This window comes from Primulina tabacum, chromosome 4, assembly GCF_025594145.1.
Source record: "Primulina tabacum isolate GXHZ01 chromosome 4, ASM2559414v2, whole genome shotgun sequence".
NCBI lineage: Eukaryota > Viridiplantae > Streptophyta > Magnoliopsida > Lamiales > Gesneriaceae > Primulina > Primulina tabacum.
Window position 1 is genome coordinate 49,123,667 of NC_134553.1, and position 15,164 is coordinate 49,138,830.

Genomic DNA, 15,164 nt, shown 5'->3' on the forward strand with positions numbered 1-15,164 from the left:
GGATAACAGCAATGTGTTTTTTTAAATAAACTTGTCAAAAATACTTTTTTCTATCAAAATTTGAACATTGAAACAAGCATAAATTATGTATACTTAAGCTCAAAATAATACCTTTATATTATTACATAGGTATATTTGATATTTTGTAATTGTGATTGTAATAAAATTTACAAAAAATAAGTAGTGTATATGACTTTTTCTATAAATTATTTATTTAAATTCATGATAATTGTCCTACGAGGGATTTCTTCTCTTTTCATTCCATACTACAGAGCGAGTCTCGCCTGCTAACCCAGCTGCTCCCAGAAAATGGTATGCTTAGAGTTTGATTATTCTCTGTTAGCTCTTTGTTCTTATCTTTTTCTGCAATTTGCAGTTGTTCTTCTCATACTTCAAGGAATTGGTTGGCAGAGAAGTGACGGTTGAATTGAAGAACGATTTAGCGATCAGAGGGACCCTTCATTCGGTGGATCAGTATTTGAATATAAAGCTCGAAAACACCAGGGTTGTTGATCAAGACAAGTACCCCCACATGGTGAATCTCTCTTTTCTTTTCCATCAATTCGTTGATTTGGGGTTTAGGGTTTTGTTTCTTTACCCATAATGTTCTTCCATGTGTCTGAATTTTTATTTTTTTGTTTACTGTTCCCGTTTGCTGTTCGGGTGTGATATCACAGTAAATTATTATGGTGGTGCAACTGTTAGCTTGTAATTTCTTTCTGCGACTTTAATTATTTTTTGTATACTTCATGTCAAATGGGCTAGGATTTTGATTTTCTTCTCTCTCTTACACTAGCATTATGCTAAATCATTCGTTCTTGGGTTGATATACTGCCCAATTCCTCCCTTCCCGAATTGTTGGTAACTAGAATTTGACGAGTGTTCTACTTGAGTTTAGTGTCTTTTGACTTAAAGTGTTGTCGTTTTCACAATTATTTCAAGTTTTTACTCATAACTGGGTTGAGTGTTTTGTTTTCACACTTTCCTCGATTTTTTCCAGTTTGTTGTCATCATAAATTGGAGCAAGCATTTTGCGTTGTTCTTTATGTGGTTTTCCTGTTAATGTTTGGGGATCTTGGTTATTGCTGGTCGTATTACTTTTGGTAACCCTTTGAAAATAGTTTCAATCAACTTGTCAGCTTTGAAACTGGTAGTGATGCTGCAAATGCAGGATATTTTCGTGTTTGCAGTTTCACAATGCGAACTATCACTCTACTCTATATTGTGAAACTGGGCTAATCAAAATCGTATTATATATACGCGATATATCAAAGTGATGCATCTTGTCATTTATAATGCATTCAAAGACTCGTGATTTATAATGTGGGTTGAAGCATGAATGATGAGTGAATAAATGTGTTCTAAAGTACTTCAGTGATCTAGTTCATGTCAAATAAGGTACTTGTGGGTGGTTTCTTACTCTTTTGTTCTTGTTTCTATTTTCAAGGTCACGAGTTTAAATATATCCCGGTCTGTTTACTGTACTGTTTGATTGAAGCAAAATCATCAAATGAGCACTAGGGGCCTCCAAGTGGGGCAGATTGAGAGAAATGGGATGCATGAAAACATCATTTATCATTGGGCATGCATGTTTTCCTGCTCATGGCATTGGTGTTTGCTAATTCTGTTCTGTGGTTCATTTTCCCGCTTGAATGATGGATTGATGTTATCATATCTGTTTGGGCAGCTCTCTGTTCGTAATTGTTTCATCAGAGGATCGGTGGTTAGGTACGTCCAATTGCCACCGGAGGGAGTTGATGTTGAATTGCTTCACGATGCCACTAGAAGAGAAGCTCGAGGCGTCTAGATTCTCTCTACTATATTCTAGTGTGATGCGTTCAGACATGTACTCATTCTTAGTGGAAAAATCATAACCTATTTCATTTTGCAGTTATAAGGCTAATTTCGTTGGAAGGAGATGTGATTTTGATCAGTTGTTGGTTTTTGAACTTCTCTAGCATGATTGTCTTGTAGTAATCATTCCCATTTGCGTGTTCTTTTGTACAATAGACACGAAGAACCTGATAATATGGTCACGAGGGTTGAATTGTTCATTTGCAGCTATTGTTGTTGCCTGGATTTAGCTTAAATGCTTTGACCAAATACCGCTAGCTTCCCACCAGAAATTATTAGGATGTATGTGAAAAATCGGGAGTTTAGAAATCGATCAACAACCGTGATTATATAAATCGAGAAACCAAACATTTTGGTTCGAGTTTCAACCCAAGCATGTTCGTTTACGAGACATAATATGCAGAGATACAGAAAGAGGTTCGAGACGATTTTGATTTCATTCTTAAATCAAAACCAATTTTTATTTGTTTTGCACTTATTCTCATCCTATTTAATATTTCAATTATCAGAATATAACCTATTATTCATTAATTGAAATTTAGTTGGTGTGAGAAGGCGATTTTGGAAAGTAGATCTATTATTTTAAAAAATGGGACACCATCTTTGATGTTGTAGGAACCTTGGTTTTTGGTTTCTGATGGAATGGAATAGCTGCCAAAAACTGGTCTCTATTTATTAGATGCATATGAATTTTATACTCTACATATTGTTATTCAAGGAACAACGATGATGAATCCTTACATGGATTATCAAATTCATGATCCTCTGGCTATTGTTGAAAATGTTATTCATCCTGTGGTAGTCGCCGTGGATTGTGAAATGGTTGGATGTGGAAGTGATGGATTGCTTGATCTCTGTCTAATGGTATGCCTTGTTGATGAGGATGAGAAGCTAATTTTGGACATTTACGTGGTACCTCAAATTCCAGTCACCAACCATAGGTATCTATGTCATGTGCAATTTTTATACTTAAAGGATACATGAGACATTGATGATTATGTTAGTAGCCAAGCTCACTGATTGTGGTTCTAAACAAAACTTTTGCTTCAGGTATGATGTCACGGGTATCACATAGGACCATTTGAGAGATGCTATGCCACTTAAGGAAGTGCGAAATCAAATTCTCCAGATACTCTACAATGGAGAGCCAATTGGGAGATTACGATTGAATGGTGTAAAAGCTCAAGTTCTAGTGAGGCATAGCGTTCAACATGATTTAAATAGTTTGAAAATGAATTATCTTGATCATCTGCTGAGGTGAATTCATCACATGGTCACTACAAGGTTGCATCACCATATTCATAGCACATCATCTAATTGATTCTTCTCACAAGCAAGATATTCGAGCATAAGTTCTAAATGAGGAACAAATCTGCTATAGTAGATGGTAAAATTCTGCAAAAAACTTCAAATTCTAAGTCCACGACTGTCCTCCAAAGCAAAGAAGGAAATGAAGTATGAAATGAATTTGAAGTTCTGTGTTTTTTGGTGGGGTGAAACTTTCTTGAGTTGGTTGTGGCTCGTTATTGTGGAGTGTCTTTTGACTTTCCACATTCTTGAGTTACTTGAAGACCTTTGGTTCTTCATATTTTTGAGTTAATGGAAGATTAATTGAGTTAATTAATCTTCCATGACTCTTGGTGTGCATTTTGGGGCTTATATATAGTGGGTTCATTTCCTCATTTCATACACATGAAAATTTTTTCTCTTTCAAGTATTCTCTTGCATTTCATATTGTTATCTTTCCATTTGGCCTCCGTTAAATCTCGGTGATAAAGTAAAGGTACGTTTTCAGTTCGCCGTAGTAGTATCTCGTGCTAAGTCACTGCTGGTTGTTTCGTTGTATCCTGGGAAACAGACGTCCAAGACGATCCTCGAAGCATATACAGGAGGGGACGAATCTATTTTAAGGAAACTGTACATGCTACAGGCCTCAGTTTGGTTCTGTTTTCTTTTACAAGTGTGATGTTTACAGTATGACTATTGTGTAAAAGAAAACAAAACCAAACCGAGGCCTTGTAGCATGTACAGTTTCCTTAAAACAGATTCGTCCCCTCCTGTATGTGCTTCGAGGATCGTCATGGAAGATTAATTAACTCAATTAATCTTCCCATTACTCAAGAATATGAAGAACCAAAGGTCTTCAAGTAACTCAAGAATAACAACCAAAAGACATAAATGACAATTCAATTCACAAACCAAAGGACATAAATGACAATTCACAATATGTTCAATATTGGTTCTTTTATATAGGTAATAGATAAAAGAAAAACAGTGACGACGTTTGAAAGGAAATACAAGTTATACCATACCATGATGCATTTATTTTTACCTTTCCCGTGTTTCAATGTTCTCACTTTTGGACATTCTTTTCCAGATGCAAATTATACCTATCATGATGTATTACACTTTACTTGTGTTTAATCTTTTTCATGTTTCTTAACATTCTGGGATACAGCAATGTATCGTCTTCATGACGAATCTTGTGAGCCATTCGCTCAAGCAACTCGTCAAGATGTATCTTGCGTAGGCTATCTTTGTTTTTGATATGGAGCTGTCAATAATGTTTTATCCATTGTAGCATATCTCATCTGTATCAATGTTAGCAAGACATGCAACAAACCACAATGATTTTCTAGAATACAGCTTAATGTCGTAGCAATTTTCGCTTGTCACTTAATGCTTGTTCACCGCACAATGTCAGAGCCTTTTCATTTCATGATGTGATATTTTTTAATTTTCTAACTGAATATTTCATAGGTGTCTGATTTATTTTTAGATTTCTCTGCCACATTCATAATAGGGGCAAGTGATGTAGAGATAGTGTGATTGCGGATGTAACACCAAAGATTTTTGCTACTATCGCAAAATAGTATACTCAATACAAAGAGAAATGTTTTATTTGACTTGGGGCATTGGTGTGGCAGGTATGATATCCAAATAGAGATGCATGATCCTTACGAAGACTGTGTATTGGTGATGAGGTTGAGTAAGAGATTACGGTCCCTTAACCACCCTACTACAAGATCAGAAACACCACGAATCGCTCCAAATCTAGCCAATGCTAACGATTCTTGGAATTGAAAGGCGCTTGTGAATATGAGACCCGGTGGCAAAAACTCCCACAGTTAGAAATAGAGAAGTTGCATTTGTTGAAATGGGTGCTGATACTCAATTACTTGCAAAACTCAGTATAGTTATTCTTCCCAATTGTATTCTTAATCCATACAGTTTGTTACAACGAAAAGGGCTAATACTTCCATAAATTCCAGCAAATGCAGTATTCATCTATAATATACTTCAAAAAACTAATTTCAGACTCAAAACAATTATGGCCACTAACAATCTCAAGTTGATGACCAATCCTTTTTCCTAGTGAGCCAGGAAAGGGACTCAAAGATGACAACTTTTGCTTTGTCATCGGCATGTTTTTCTTCCCTCGTTCATACTATATAAAGGCAAAATGTATAGTTCATTACTACATAAGATACCCATTCCTCTGAAACATATATCAAGAAAAAACTGCAGTTGGCTTCGGGTTTGGCTTCTTTAGTTCGAAGTTCCCAAGTCGGGTCTGTGAGATCGTTTCAACGTTGTTCGAAGCAAATCAGACAACAACGAGCACGCCTTTACATCATATGGAGATGTACAATGTTGCTCCTATGCTGGCATGATTGAAGGGCAGTGATAGACATTTATCATTCATTTTCAGCAGAAAAGCATTAAACTCCATCTTCTTCTTTTTTAAGTTAGACACTGATTCTCGAAACGTCTTTTCGACTAAATTCTTAAGTCTGTCACGATTTGAAGCTCTTGCGGTATTGATGTATGCATGTGTATGACCAGGGTCTTGGTGGAGTTTTGGTGTTTGGGTGTCACATATAAAATAAATCAAGATTTATTTAGCATTTTTTGGGAAGATAAACATATGGAATCAAGAAAATTTATATTGCACCGCAAATTTAAGAAGTTTGATAGAGAACTGACTAGTTTTGATAAAAAGTTTAAATCATTTGAGCTGAACATGCGACCATAATTGATAATGAAAGAATTATGTGTTGCTCCGCTCGGGCAGTAGTCAGGGTGGCTTGTTTTTTTTCCCGATATTTTTTATACATAAAATTTTGTATTATTCTCCAATAGTCCGGAGCTCTATTTGTCAATATTAGTTCAACAATATTTTAGAAAATTCTAGTCCGGGTAGAAATGAAAATCTAGCTCTGCCACTGATAGTAACTATGTGTATCATATATATGTATTGTCTCGGATGTTATAACATTTTGTAACAACATGCAACATAATAATATAACACACAAATAAATAATTTAATTTAAAATAACACAGAGATAATTATGTACAAGTGAACATACTTATGCGATGTTTCAGAGACAAATAATCAATAGAAAAGAAATTGATTTTACAAACCAATACTAGTGAAAAAACGAAAAACTATTTATTAACAAGTCAAGTAAGTAAATTACATCTTAAAATATAAATAACAAAAATAACCAAAACATAAGAATGTAAATCTGTGTGGCCGAAATTTGGAGCGACAAAAGAATTATTCAATCAACACTTTATATGGGTGTTGTTTTCAAGTGTCTCCAATACGTCACAACAACACAGTGAAATAATAATGTTTCGTCTTTGTGAGTTCTTCAGAAAATTCTCTCGAGCTTCATCTATGTTCTATCATATCTCGCTCGCCTCGTTTATCTCTTTGTGTAGCTATTATTCTTCAATTATATAGACTTGTTATGATTTTGATAGGATTCGTTGAATAAATTTTTACAATATAAGTAAAGTAATCTTTTATTAGGAAACAAACTCTTATAAAAATGAATAGGTCGACATTCTTACGACTCTTTATTCGTGAGACGAGTCAATTCTGTCCATATTTACAATAAAAAATAATATTTTAGGCCTAAAAAATAATATTTTTTCATGAGTGATCTAAATAAAATATTTGTCTCATAAAATTGATTTGTAAGATTGTCTCACAAAATTTTTTATATTTAGACATTGGAGATAAAATGTAGACTTTAATAAAATAATAATCTAAAGAAAAATACTATGATATTATACATTAAATTATTTTTTATATTAGAAATTAATGAGATCTTTAGTACCGCCGGTGACTTGTTCCCAATTTTCACCAAAATGCTTGGAAGATCAAAGCTCGCAACTTTTGCTTTCTCGAATCCACAAGGGCTAGTGCTCTTATCGTTACTCCAGTTCACCGCCTCAATTTCAAGCCTGAAAGTGGTGTGGCGCAAGGACCCGAAACTCGACCAAGCAATTGAAAACGACAAGAAATGGCGGCTTTGCGCGCGGGTTGTTCGGGAGGTTCTAAATGAACCGGGAGAAGTCATTCCGCTCCGCTATTTGGAGAAACGCCGAGAGAGGCTCCGTTTACCTGTCAGCATCAAAGTTTTCCTTGCCCGGTACCCGGGTTTATTCGACATCTATAGGGATCGGATTAGGCCCAAATCTGATTTAGTTGATTTCCTTCGTCCTAGTGATAGGGTCAACAGGTTTTTGGAAGAAGAGAAAAGGATTCACGAGGAAAATGAGATCTTGATCGTGTCGAAACTGTGTAAATTATTGATGATGGCCAAGGATAGGGTCGTTAGTGCGGATAAATTAGTTGAGGTGAAGAGAGAGTTTGGCTTCCCGAATGATTTTTTAGTGAGATTGGTGTCCAAGTATCCCGAATCTTTTCGGTTACATGGTGCTCCTGGAGAGGGAAAATCGTTTCTTGAGCTGGTTTCTTGGAATGACGAGTTTGCGAAATCGATAATTGAGAAGAAGGCGGACGAGGAATCAAGTTTGACGGGCATCCGTGTTAGGCCTGAATTTAACTGGAAGCTGCCCCGTGGTTTTTTACTCAAGAAGGAAATGAGAGGGTGGGTTAGGGATTGGATAGAGCTTCCTTACATTTCTCCTTACAATGATGTGTCACATTTGGATCAGGCTTCTTCTGAGATGGAGAAGAGATCGGTAGGGGTTTTCCACGAGTTGCTTTCGCTATCCATTTATAAGAGGGTTCCTGTACCGATCTTGGGAAAGTTTTGCGAAGAGTACAGGTTTTCTAATGCATTCTCGAGTGTGTTCACGAGACATTCAGGGATTTTCTATATGTCGCGTAAGGGTGGGATTCATACTGCAATGCTTAGGGAAGCGTATAACGGTGAGGAGTTAATTGATCGGGATCCACTTCTTGAAATAAGAGATAAGTTTGTTGAGTTGCTGGATGAGGGGCAGCAACAGAGTGCTGATCAGCTGAAATTGCCGAAAGAAATGGTCCGGAAGAACTTGGAATTGATGGCAGAAAGAAACAAAGAATTGAACTGCCACAAACGTGAAACAGAAATGCAAAATTGTTGCACTGTTTAAACGAGGCAAGGTCTCATTTCCCCTCTTCCGATTTCAGCATAGTTGCTTGATACCAGAGAGGTGGATGCTCTTTGTTGTTGAAATGCCTGGCGTGTATTTCTCGATCTTTTTGGTGGGAACTGTCTTAAATTTAGATCACTTTGACTTTAATGTAAACTTGCATAAGTTGTGAGAACTTCTAGTAGTTGCTTCCCAAAAATCGAAAAAAGAAAACTGAGTTTGTTAAGATTTATCAACTTTAAATTTTGCGGGCTCCAAATATTGCATCTCAAATGCTTGTTTCGTTGGAAGCTGATTGAGGAGAGGAAGAGATTTTTCTGATTAAATGTGGTATTCTGTTTAGATATTTTCATCTATGAGCTTAATTTTAAATGTAAAGAATCGAATTCAATGCAAAACTTTATTTTATATAAGATAATTGTTCCATATCTTTGCGCCAAGGCATTATGCCAGATGCCACCTCATTCTCTTGATTAAATATGTTGGTTTATAGAATGTTAGAATGTTACAAGTTATCCTATACTTTCGAATTAGAAGTGTAAACTTTGGTTTGGGCAGTTCTTGGAATTTGATCCAAGTGAGACCATGATGTTAATTTTTTTATCTAAATGACAGGTGGTTCTATATATATAACATGTGCACCAAGAATTGGTTCATTTTTTTCCACCTTTAGCTCTTGAGATGATATTGTCACGGTTGAATATCTAACAATGTTGAGTATTCTTGCTGGTTTTGGATTGCAAATCGGTTTTTTATTATTGAAAAGATCTCCTTTAATTTATAACCTATACATGAATATCAAGATTTTCTCCCTCTTGGATTTTCTAACATGGAACCTGTATGGTAACTAACTATGCCAAGAAATGATGCCTCACATAATACGAATGATACTTTCTTAGATAGTATTAGTTTAATAATCTTTCGTCACACTTGACTCATTTTCTTGGTCTTTTTAGTTGCTTTGTCAACCTAGAAACTTACCTAATTGAAAGAAGCATTGAAAGATTATGAATGAATAATTACATACATAGGAGGGCAGGGTTACTTCTAACTCATATATTTTGTTCTCCACCTTTTGCAGATCGGTGAGGAAGTTCGAAGAACATGGATGGAGCCATCATCGCTCTCAAATTGCCTCTTCTTGCAGTGGTGCTTCTGGTACTATATCCAACGACAAAAGGCCAATGGGCACCTTTTAATCGCCCACCACTTTGTGCATCACAGTTTGCATTGGTAAATCATGCATGCTCCAAGTTGCCCTACATGCCAGTCCCTCCACCGGCTCCTCCATCTCCACCACTTTCACCTCCTAATCCCCCATCTCCTGATGGATCAGGCAGTCCACATCATTCGAGTCATGGCCACAGGCACAGGGGTCATAGGCACAGAGAGACACCTATCGAAGAGTGCTGTAGGTGGTTAAAAGAAGTTGACAGCGTATGTGTCTGTGAATTGCTAGTTCATTTACCGCAGTTTCTGATCAAACCAGTGCATAACTACACTGTCACGGTGGATGAAACGTGTTCTGTGACGTTCCAGTGTATTTCGAATTTGCTCCCGGTTTGATATTAAATGAACGTCTGGGAATTGCTACCTTGCTACCAAGTAACTAGGAAGATGAAGTCAAGCCCACTGCTACGAGTTATTTACATATTTTGAGTTTTCTATGTTTTTCTTTTTAATATATATATATATATAAGTTTATCTTTCATGTTAAATAAAAAGGAAATATAAGTTTATTTGATTTGGCTTATGGCCTTTTCCCATTCAAAAATACATTTCTTGATGCTATGTTTTCACCTACTTTTTCTGGATGCTAAAATCAATATCTATCTGCCATAGACATCAATACATATTTGAAACTCGGATGGGGGTTTATCAAAATTAAGAGGTGTATTCAGAAATATTCTTGAAAATAGAATTTATTGGTGAATCAATAATTTATAATTTCTCCAAAGCATCTACGAAATTTAGGGTATCATTTTCTTGAAATCCGTAAATTTTATTCAACAAACTAAGTCATATCATTTCGTTAATAGAGAATATGACATAAGAAGTAATGGGATTTAGGAAAAAAAATTGGTAATGGATCTCGAAGTGACTAATGAAGATAATGAGTTATTGTGGCCAACCTTATCTTACACACTTCCTTTGAGATTTGTGAAAAATAGTAAATAAATTTGATACACCGTATAAATTACGTACACTCTCTTCATGTTTGTTTGTTTGTTTTTTACATTTATTCAACTAAAAATGTAAAATAAATAAAATTTAAGATAGTAAAATGTAAGATAAATACAAACTTAATGAGTTGTTTGTAATTTCAAAAGTTATTTGATTTATTTTTTCATTTTATAGTCCTTAAGAAGATAAATGTAAAATTTAGATATAATTGGTTTTTTTGTAATTATAATTTATAACAAACATCAAAAGATAGAAGTAATTATCCCTTTTTTTATTGTAATAACTAAGAAGCTTAGTTAAAATTTTAAAGATTCGTACTTTATCCAAAAAAGAGAGAAAAATTAGATGGAGAGATATGAAATGATAATTTTGGATATAAGTATTATTATGGAGATTATTTTGACCATGAATTATATGATATTAAACAAATTGATTTTTTTTTTTGAAATAAATCATAATAAATTGTTTTAACAATTATTTAGAAGTATCATATTTTAATTTACCCTTTAAGTAACTGGTGGACAACAAGATTAATTATATAATAGTAACAGTTTAAGTAAGTGTTCAGTTGGGTAAAATCCTACAAATTTAGAAATTTTCCCAAAATAGCAACAGTACTACGTTGTCTGCTCAAAATCAGTAACTTGCAGCCGCCATTAGCGGAGCTTCCACGCCCAGTGCGCCGCCGCTGTAAGCCACTCGTCGGCGACCACACAAGAACCTACTCACCATCGCGGCACCCCGCCCAGCTACTGTATTCTCCCACGCAGCCTCCGATTCTCCACCGCGTTTCCTGAATACATCTGTGGCATCGAGGCGGTGTAGCTCCCACCCTTTCGCATTCCGGAGCCGGAGAATTTTCTCCACCTGGCGGCACGCCAGTTTGCTGGTATTCATCTTTATTCTGTCTATTGCTTCAGATAAAATCCGAGCTCGAGTTTCCTCGTCGTTGTAGAACGATTCTATGCGGAAAAAGTTGTCCAGTTCCGGGACTCCGATCGCTCTTCTGATACCTCGAGAGTAATCGGCTTGCGGGTTGAATAAATCTCTAACTTCATCCACCATTCCTCTTTCCACCATACGATCAACCCGATCGGAGACAAAGGAATGCAGTGTCGGCATCGAAACGTCCACCCAGAGGAAACAGCAATCGTATCTCGAACGGAACTCGCTGTCAACCAGTGCTTCGATGAATGAATTCGAGCCTCCGACTATGATGGGAAGCTTCTTGCGGAGGAGAATGGATTTGATGGCAGACGATGCCATGGCGCGGAAACTGGCGGCGGAGAAATCCGATTCTGGGTCCACGACTCCCAGGAGATGGTGGTGGACGCCGCATCGCTCCTTGTCAGTGATTTTGTTGGTGACTATATCGAGACCTTTGTACACCTGCATTTTGTCGGAATTGATCACCTCCGCCGGGAAACGCGTCGCGAGATCGACCGAGAGACGGGATTTCCCCGTGCCTGTGGCTCCCATTACCACCACCACCTTTTCTTTTCGGCTGTGGAGGATCTGCGCGATAGCATTTGCCGGAAACTGTAACAAGGGGCGCTTTTGCTTGCACATAGATAGTGATATTTGCATGTTTAATTATGGTTGATTCTGAATACGGAACAACAAAATATCGACTTTATAGAAAGCTTCGATAAAATTTAAAGAAGGGAAAGCTCGTTTTCATATATTTACAAACTTAATTATATATATTTTAAAAAAAAATTGTATATATACATATAAAAAGTAATATGATTATAACGATGGAAAGACGTTAAAGTAAGAATTTTGGGAAATAATGGAATTGGGGTTTAAGACAAAAACGTTTTTTCTTGGAGGACAACAAATGAGATAGATGGGTGTAGTATTTATGGAGAGGTATACTCCAAGAAAAGACACGTACCTTTGATTATTTGGACTTATAAAAAATAGTCAACATGACCAAGTTGGAATGGTGAACGGTCCTAAAGGCAACTCCCAAGGAAAGTTCCTAATGGGATTTGTACTAAACCCATTTTCAAAGTTCAATCTTGAACCCATACTAAGAACTATTAAAAGGGAATCGGAATATTTTCCCCCAAAAAATTTTTTTTTTTGGATATAAATTAGTATATCACACAATTAGTTTACATGCTAATTTGAGAAAGAATGATCGAAAGATTATTTTGTTTAAGGAAAAGTATTAGGATGGGCGGCAAGAGGAGGTTCTCTTGTAGGTGGAGAGAACATTTTAATATCAAATTAGTAATGGAAGAGGGAATATATTTGTGCTTCATTTCATCTGTCCTTTTTCCTTTTCATCGTTTTCTAGTTCATTTCATCTGTTCTTTTCCTTTTCATCGTTTTCTAGTTCCTTTCTGGTTTTTGGGACTTATCAGGTTAATTAGTGGGTGGAACTTTATGACTGATAACAAAGTTGACTATGGAATTTAAATAATTTTCACTTTGATCATTAATTTATATTTGTTCATTTTTTATTTTATTCTTTTATATTATCAAATTTCAGTCATTTTTTATATTATTTTGTAATTTAAATTCTTTTTTTTTTCCCACGTAGTATTATATTACTAACATGTCATTCATTTGACTTGACGTTATCCGTACAGTGTCACAATAACACTTTCAAAGAAAAAAAATCAAAATTATCAAAAATTGTAAGTTGCTTAATTAAAATTGAATTTAAACAACATATATGCAGATTAAATCAAAAGGAGACAAGCATATGATAAAATTGCAATTTTCATTTCATTTAATAAATAACAATATAACGATTTATTTAATCTACTTGGAAACTCTACTTGTAGTTAATTATTTTATTGGTTGCCTAGTTGGTAGGTTAGAGTTCAGATTAATTATTAAGAAAGATAATGCAATAAAAAAAAAGATTAATAATGCATAGCGGTGGATTTGTAGTTAGCGCATCCAGGCTAACTGACATCTGCCAAATGGCAGATTAATTTTAATTATCTAATTTTTTGAATTAATTGAGGACTAATTAATTTTTTTTTTTTTTTGAATTTATAGAAATGGTTATCACGATACTGTCGTATGACTCGTATGTCTATCCGTGATTCTAGTATTTGGAATCGATGAATTTGATTTCAATGAAAGATTAAAATTAAAACCAAATAGTTTGGAGGTTGATCAATTTTGGTTCAAGTAATAATAAAATTTGAGTTGAATGGATTTTCATTTATTTCTTAAATTTTAATTACAAAAAATAACGACAGAAATCGGGACATCATCAAAATATTCCAATGTAATTATTGATCATATTATCGAATATATATAATTTTAGGGATCTTGAAAATTAGGGTTTAAAAATAATTCGCATACATTAAATATTAGGGATCTTGAAACTTTTACATGTTTTTTGTTTTGATTTTGGAGCGAGAAAATATATAAATGCAAAATTATTTTGATTATGATTGTATTTTCGATTTTCATTTAAATTTAAAGAGAATCTACCACGAGTGGTCTTTTGGATTATCCAAATCAAGCGTTTGAAAATTATACATATTTAGTTGATTTAAACTCAAAATCAAAGTTCAAAGATCATGATTTATAACACATCTAACACAAATAATTTAATTTAAATTTATGAAAAAATCTCTGTTTCGAGATCAATTATAATGGACTTTTTTACATTTAAAAAAAAAAAAGGAAAAAGAGAGATTCAAGCTTCATGTCTTGCATGATAATTCCAATAGGATTAACTCATTATTACTTGACGTCAAATTTCAAGAATTGTATGCATTCTTATGATTAATTCAAGAAAGTTGCCACTTTCCACTGTTGGATCTGGTTTTCTACACGCCCAAACGTAGCGGTAGATTTAAAATTTTTATTTTATTTTGAAAAACAAAATAATATTGCTTTTAGGCGCTCGTATGATTTAACAAAACATTCATAGGGATGTTAGAAATTTATACCTTTGGTGATTAAATCACGTGGCTCCAACTAATCCGGGGTTAGCGGAGATAGCTCTTGATGAATCCCTTACGAACTTTCTTCAAGAAATCCTCCTATCAAGTCCACGACTAGATAGTGTGTTCCTCTTCCAATTTGCACTAGAAAAATATGGAAGATATTTTGCGTAGGAGAGAAAATAATTGAGAGACGGCACAATAATTTTTTTTTTTTTGCAAAAGTTGGCCGATTTCATCTTTTATTGAGTGGAGGCTCACGTATCCTTTTGTTGTGGTGGATAGGTTTAGTGTTTTTCAAGTATTATTTATAATAACATAATTACATAATTAACATTAATGAGCTTGATTTAATTAATTGAGCTAGTCCAACTAGTTTAATTAATTTAATCAAAGCCCATTAAAATTTTAATTATTTATTATGTTGGACTTGTACTCCTACAAACCCATATTATCCACCATATTTAATTTATTAATTAATAAACTCAACTTTTGAGCTTAATAAATTAAATACATTACAAATTCAACATTTGAATTTATTATTTAAATTATAAATTCAACTCCTTGAATTTTTATCACCTTCAACATTTAATATTTAATAAACCCAACAATTGAGTTTAATAAATTAAATTCTCAAATTTTATAAATTCAACTCCTTGAATTTATTTTCTCAAAATTTAATTATCATAAATTCAACTCCTTGAATTTACTATATAATATAAATTCAATTTCTTGAATTTATTATCTCAAAATTCAATTATCATAAATTCAACTCCTTGAATTTATTATATAATATAAATTCAACTTCTT

At 34.4% G+C, this 15,164-nt stretch overlaps 3 protein-coding genes across 5 annotated transcripts; 2 read left to right on the forward strand and 1 right to left on the reverse strand.

Moving 5' to 3' along the window:
- Nucleotides 1-183: 183 nt before the first annotated feature.
- Nucleotides 184-2,054, forward strand: LOC142543705 (sm-like protein LSM2). Its single transcript, XM_075651109.1, has 3 exons — nt 184-312; nt 377-535; nt 1,688-2,054. Exons 1-3 carry the CDS (start codon nt 310-312, stop codon nt 1,805-1,807), a joined length of 282 nt encoding a protein of 93 aa, XP_075507224.1. The 5' UTR covers nt 184-309; the 3' UTR covers nt 1,808-2,054.
- Nucleotides 2,055-6,973: 4,919 nt separating this feature from the next.
- On the forward strand, nt 6,974-9,470 carry LOC142543702 (protein WHAT'S THIS FACTOR 1 homolog, chloroplastic-like). Of its 3 annotated transcripts, none has more exons than XR_012819813.1 (2): nt 6,974-8,310; nt 9,332-9,467. XR_012819813.1 is itself a non-coding variant. In XM_075651104.1 (2 exons), exon 1 carries the CDS (start codon nt 7,015-7,017, stop codon nt 8,248-8,250), a length of 1,236 nt encoding a protein of 411 aa, XP_075507219.1. In that variant the 5' UTR covers nt 6,974-7,014; the 3' UTR covers nt 8,251-8,255; nt 9,332-9,470. The 3 variants fall into 3 exon arrangements, 2 of the variants coding, with proteins under 2 accessions (XP_075507219.1, XP_075507218.1); XM_075651104.1 differs by having other exon boundaries at nt 6,974-8,255; nt 9,332-9,470; XM_075651103.1 differs by having other exon boundaries at nt 6,974-8,260; nt 9,332-9,469.
- A 1,481-nt stretch (nt 9,471-10,951) lies between these two features.
- Nucleotides 10,952-12,245, reverse strand: LOC142543704 (adenylate isopentenyltransferase 3, chloroplastic-like). The gene has a single exon (XM_075651108.1). The coding sequence runs from the start codon at nt 12,019-12,021 to the stop codon at nt 11,071-11,073; it is 951 nt and encodes a 316-aa protein (XP_075507223.1). The 5' UTR covers nt 12,022-12,245; the 3' UTR covers nt 10,952-11,070.
- Nucleotides 12,246-15,164: the final 2,919 nt, after the last annotated feature.

Coding starts and splice junctions, on each gene's coding strand:
- LOC142543705 (XM_075651109.1), top strand. Junction 536..1,687: donor AAGACAAGTACCCCCACATG/GTGAATCTCTCT, acceptor CTGTTTGGGCAG/CTCTCTGTTCGTAATTGTTT.
- LOC142543702 (XM_075651104.1), top strand. CDS start 7,015: ATGCTTGGAAGATCAAAGCTCGCAACTTTTGCTTTCTCGAATCCACAA.
- LOC142543704 (XM_075651108.1), bottom strand. CDS start 12,021: ATGCAAATATCACTATCTATGTGCAAGCAAAAGCGCCCCTTGTTACAG.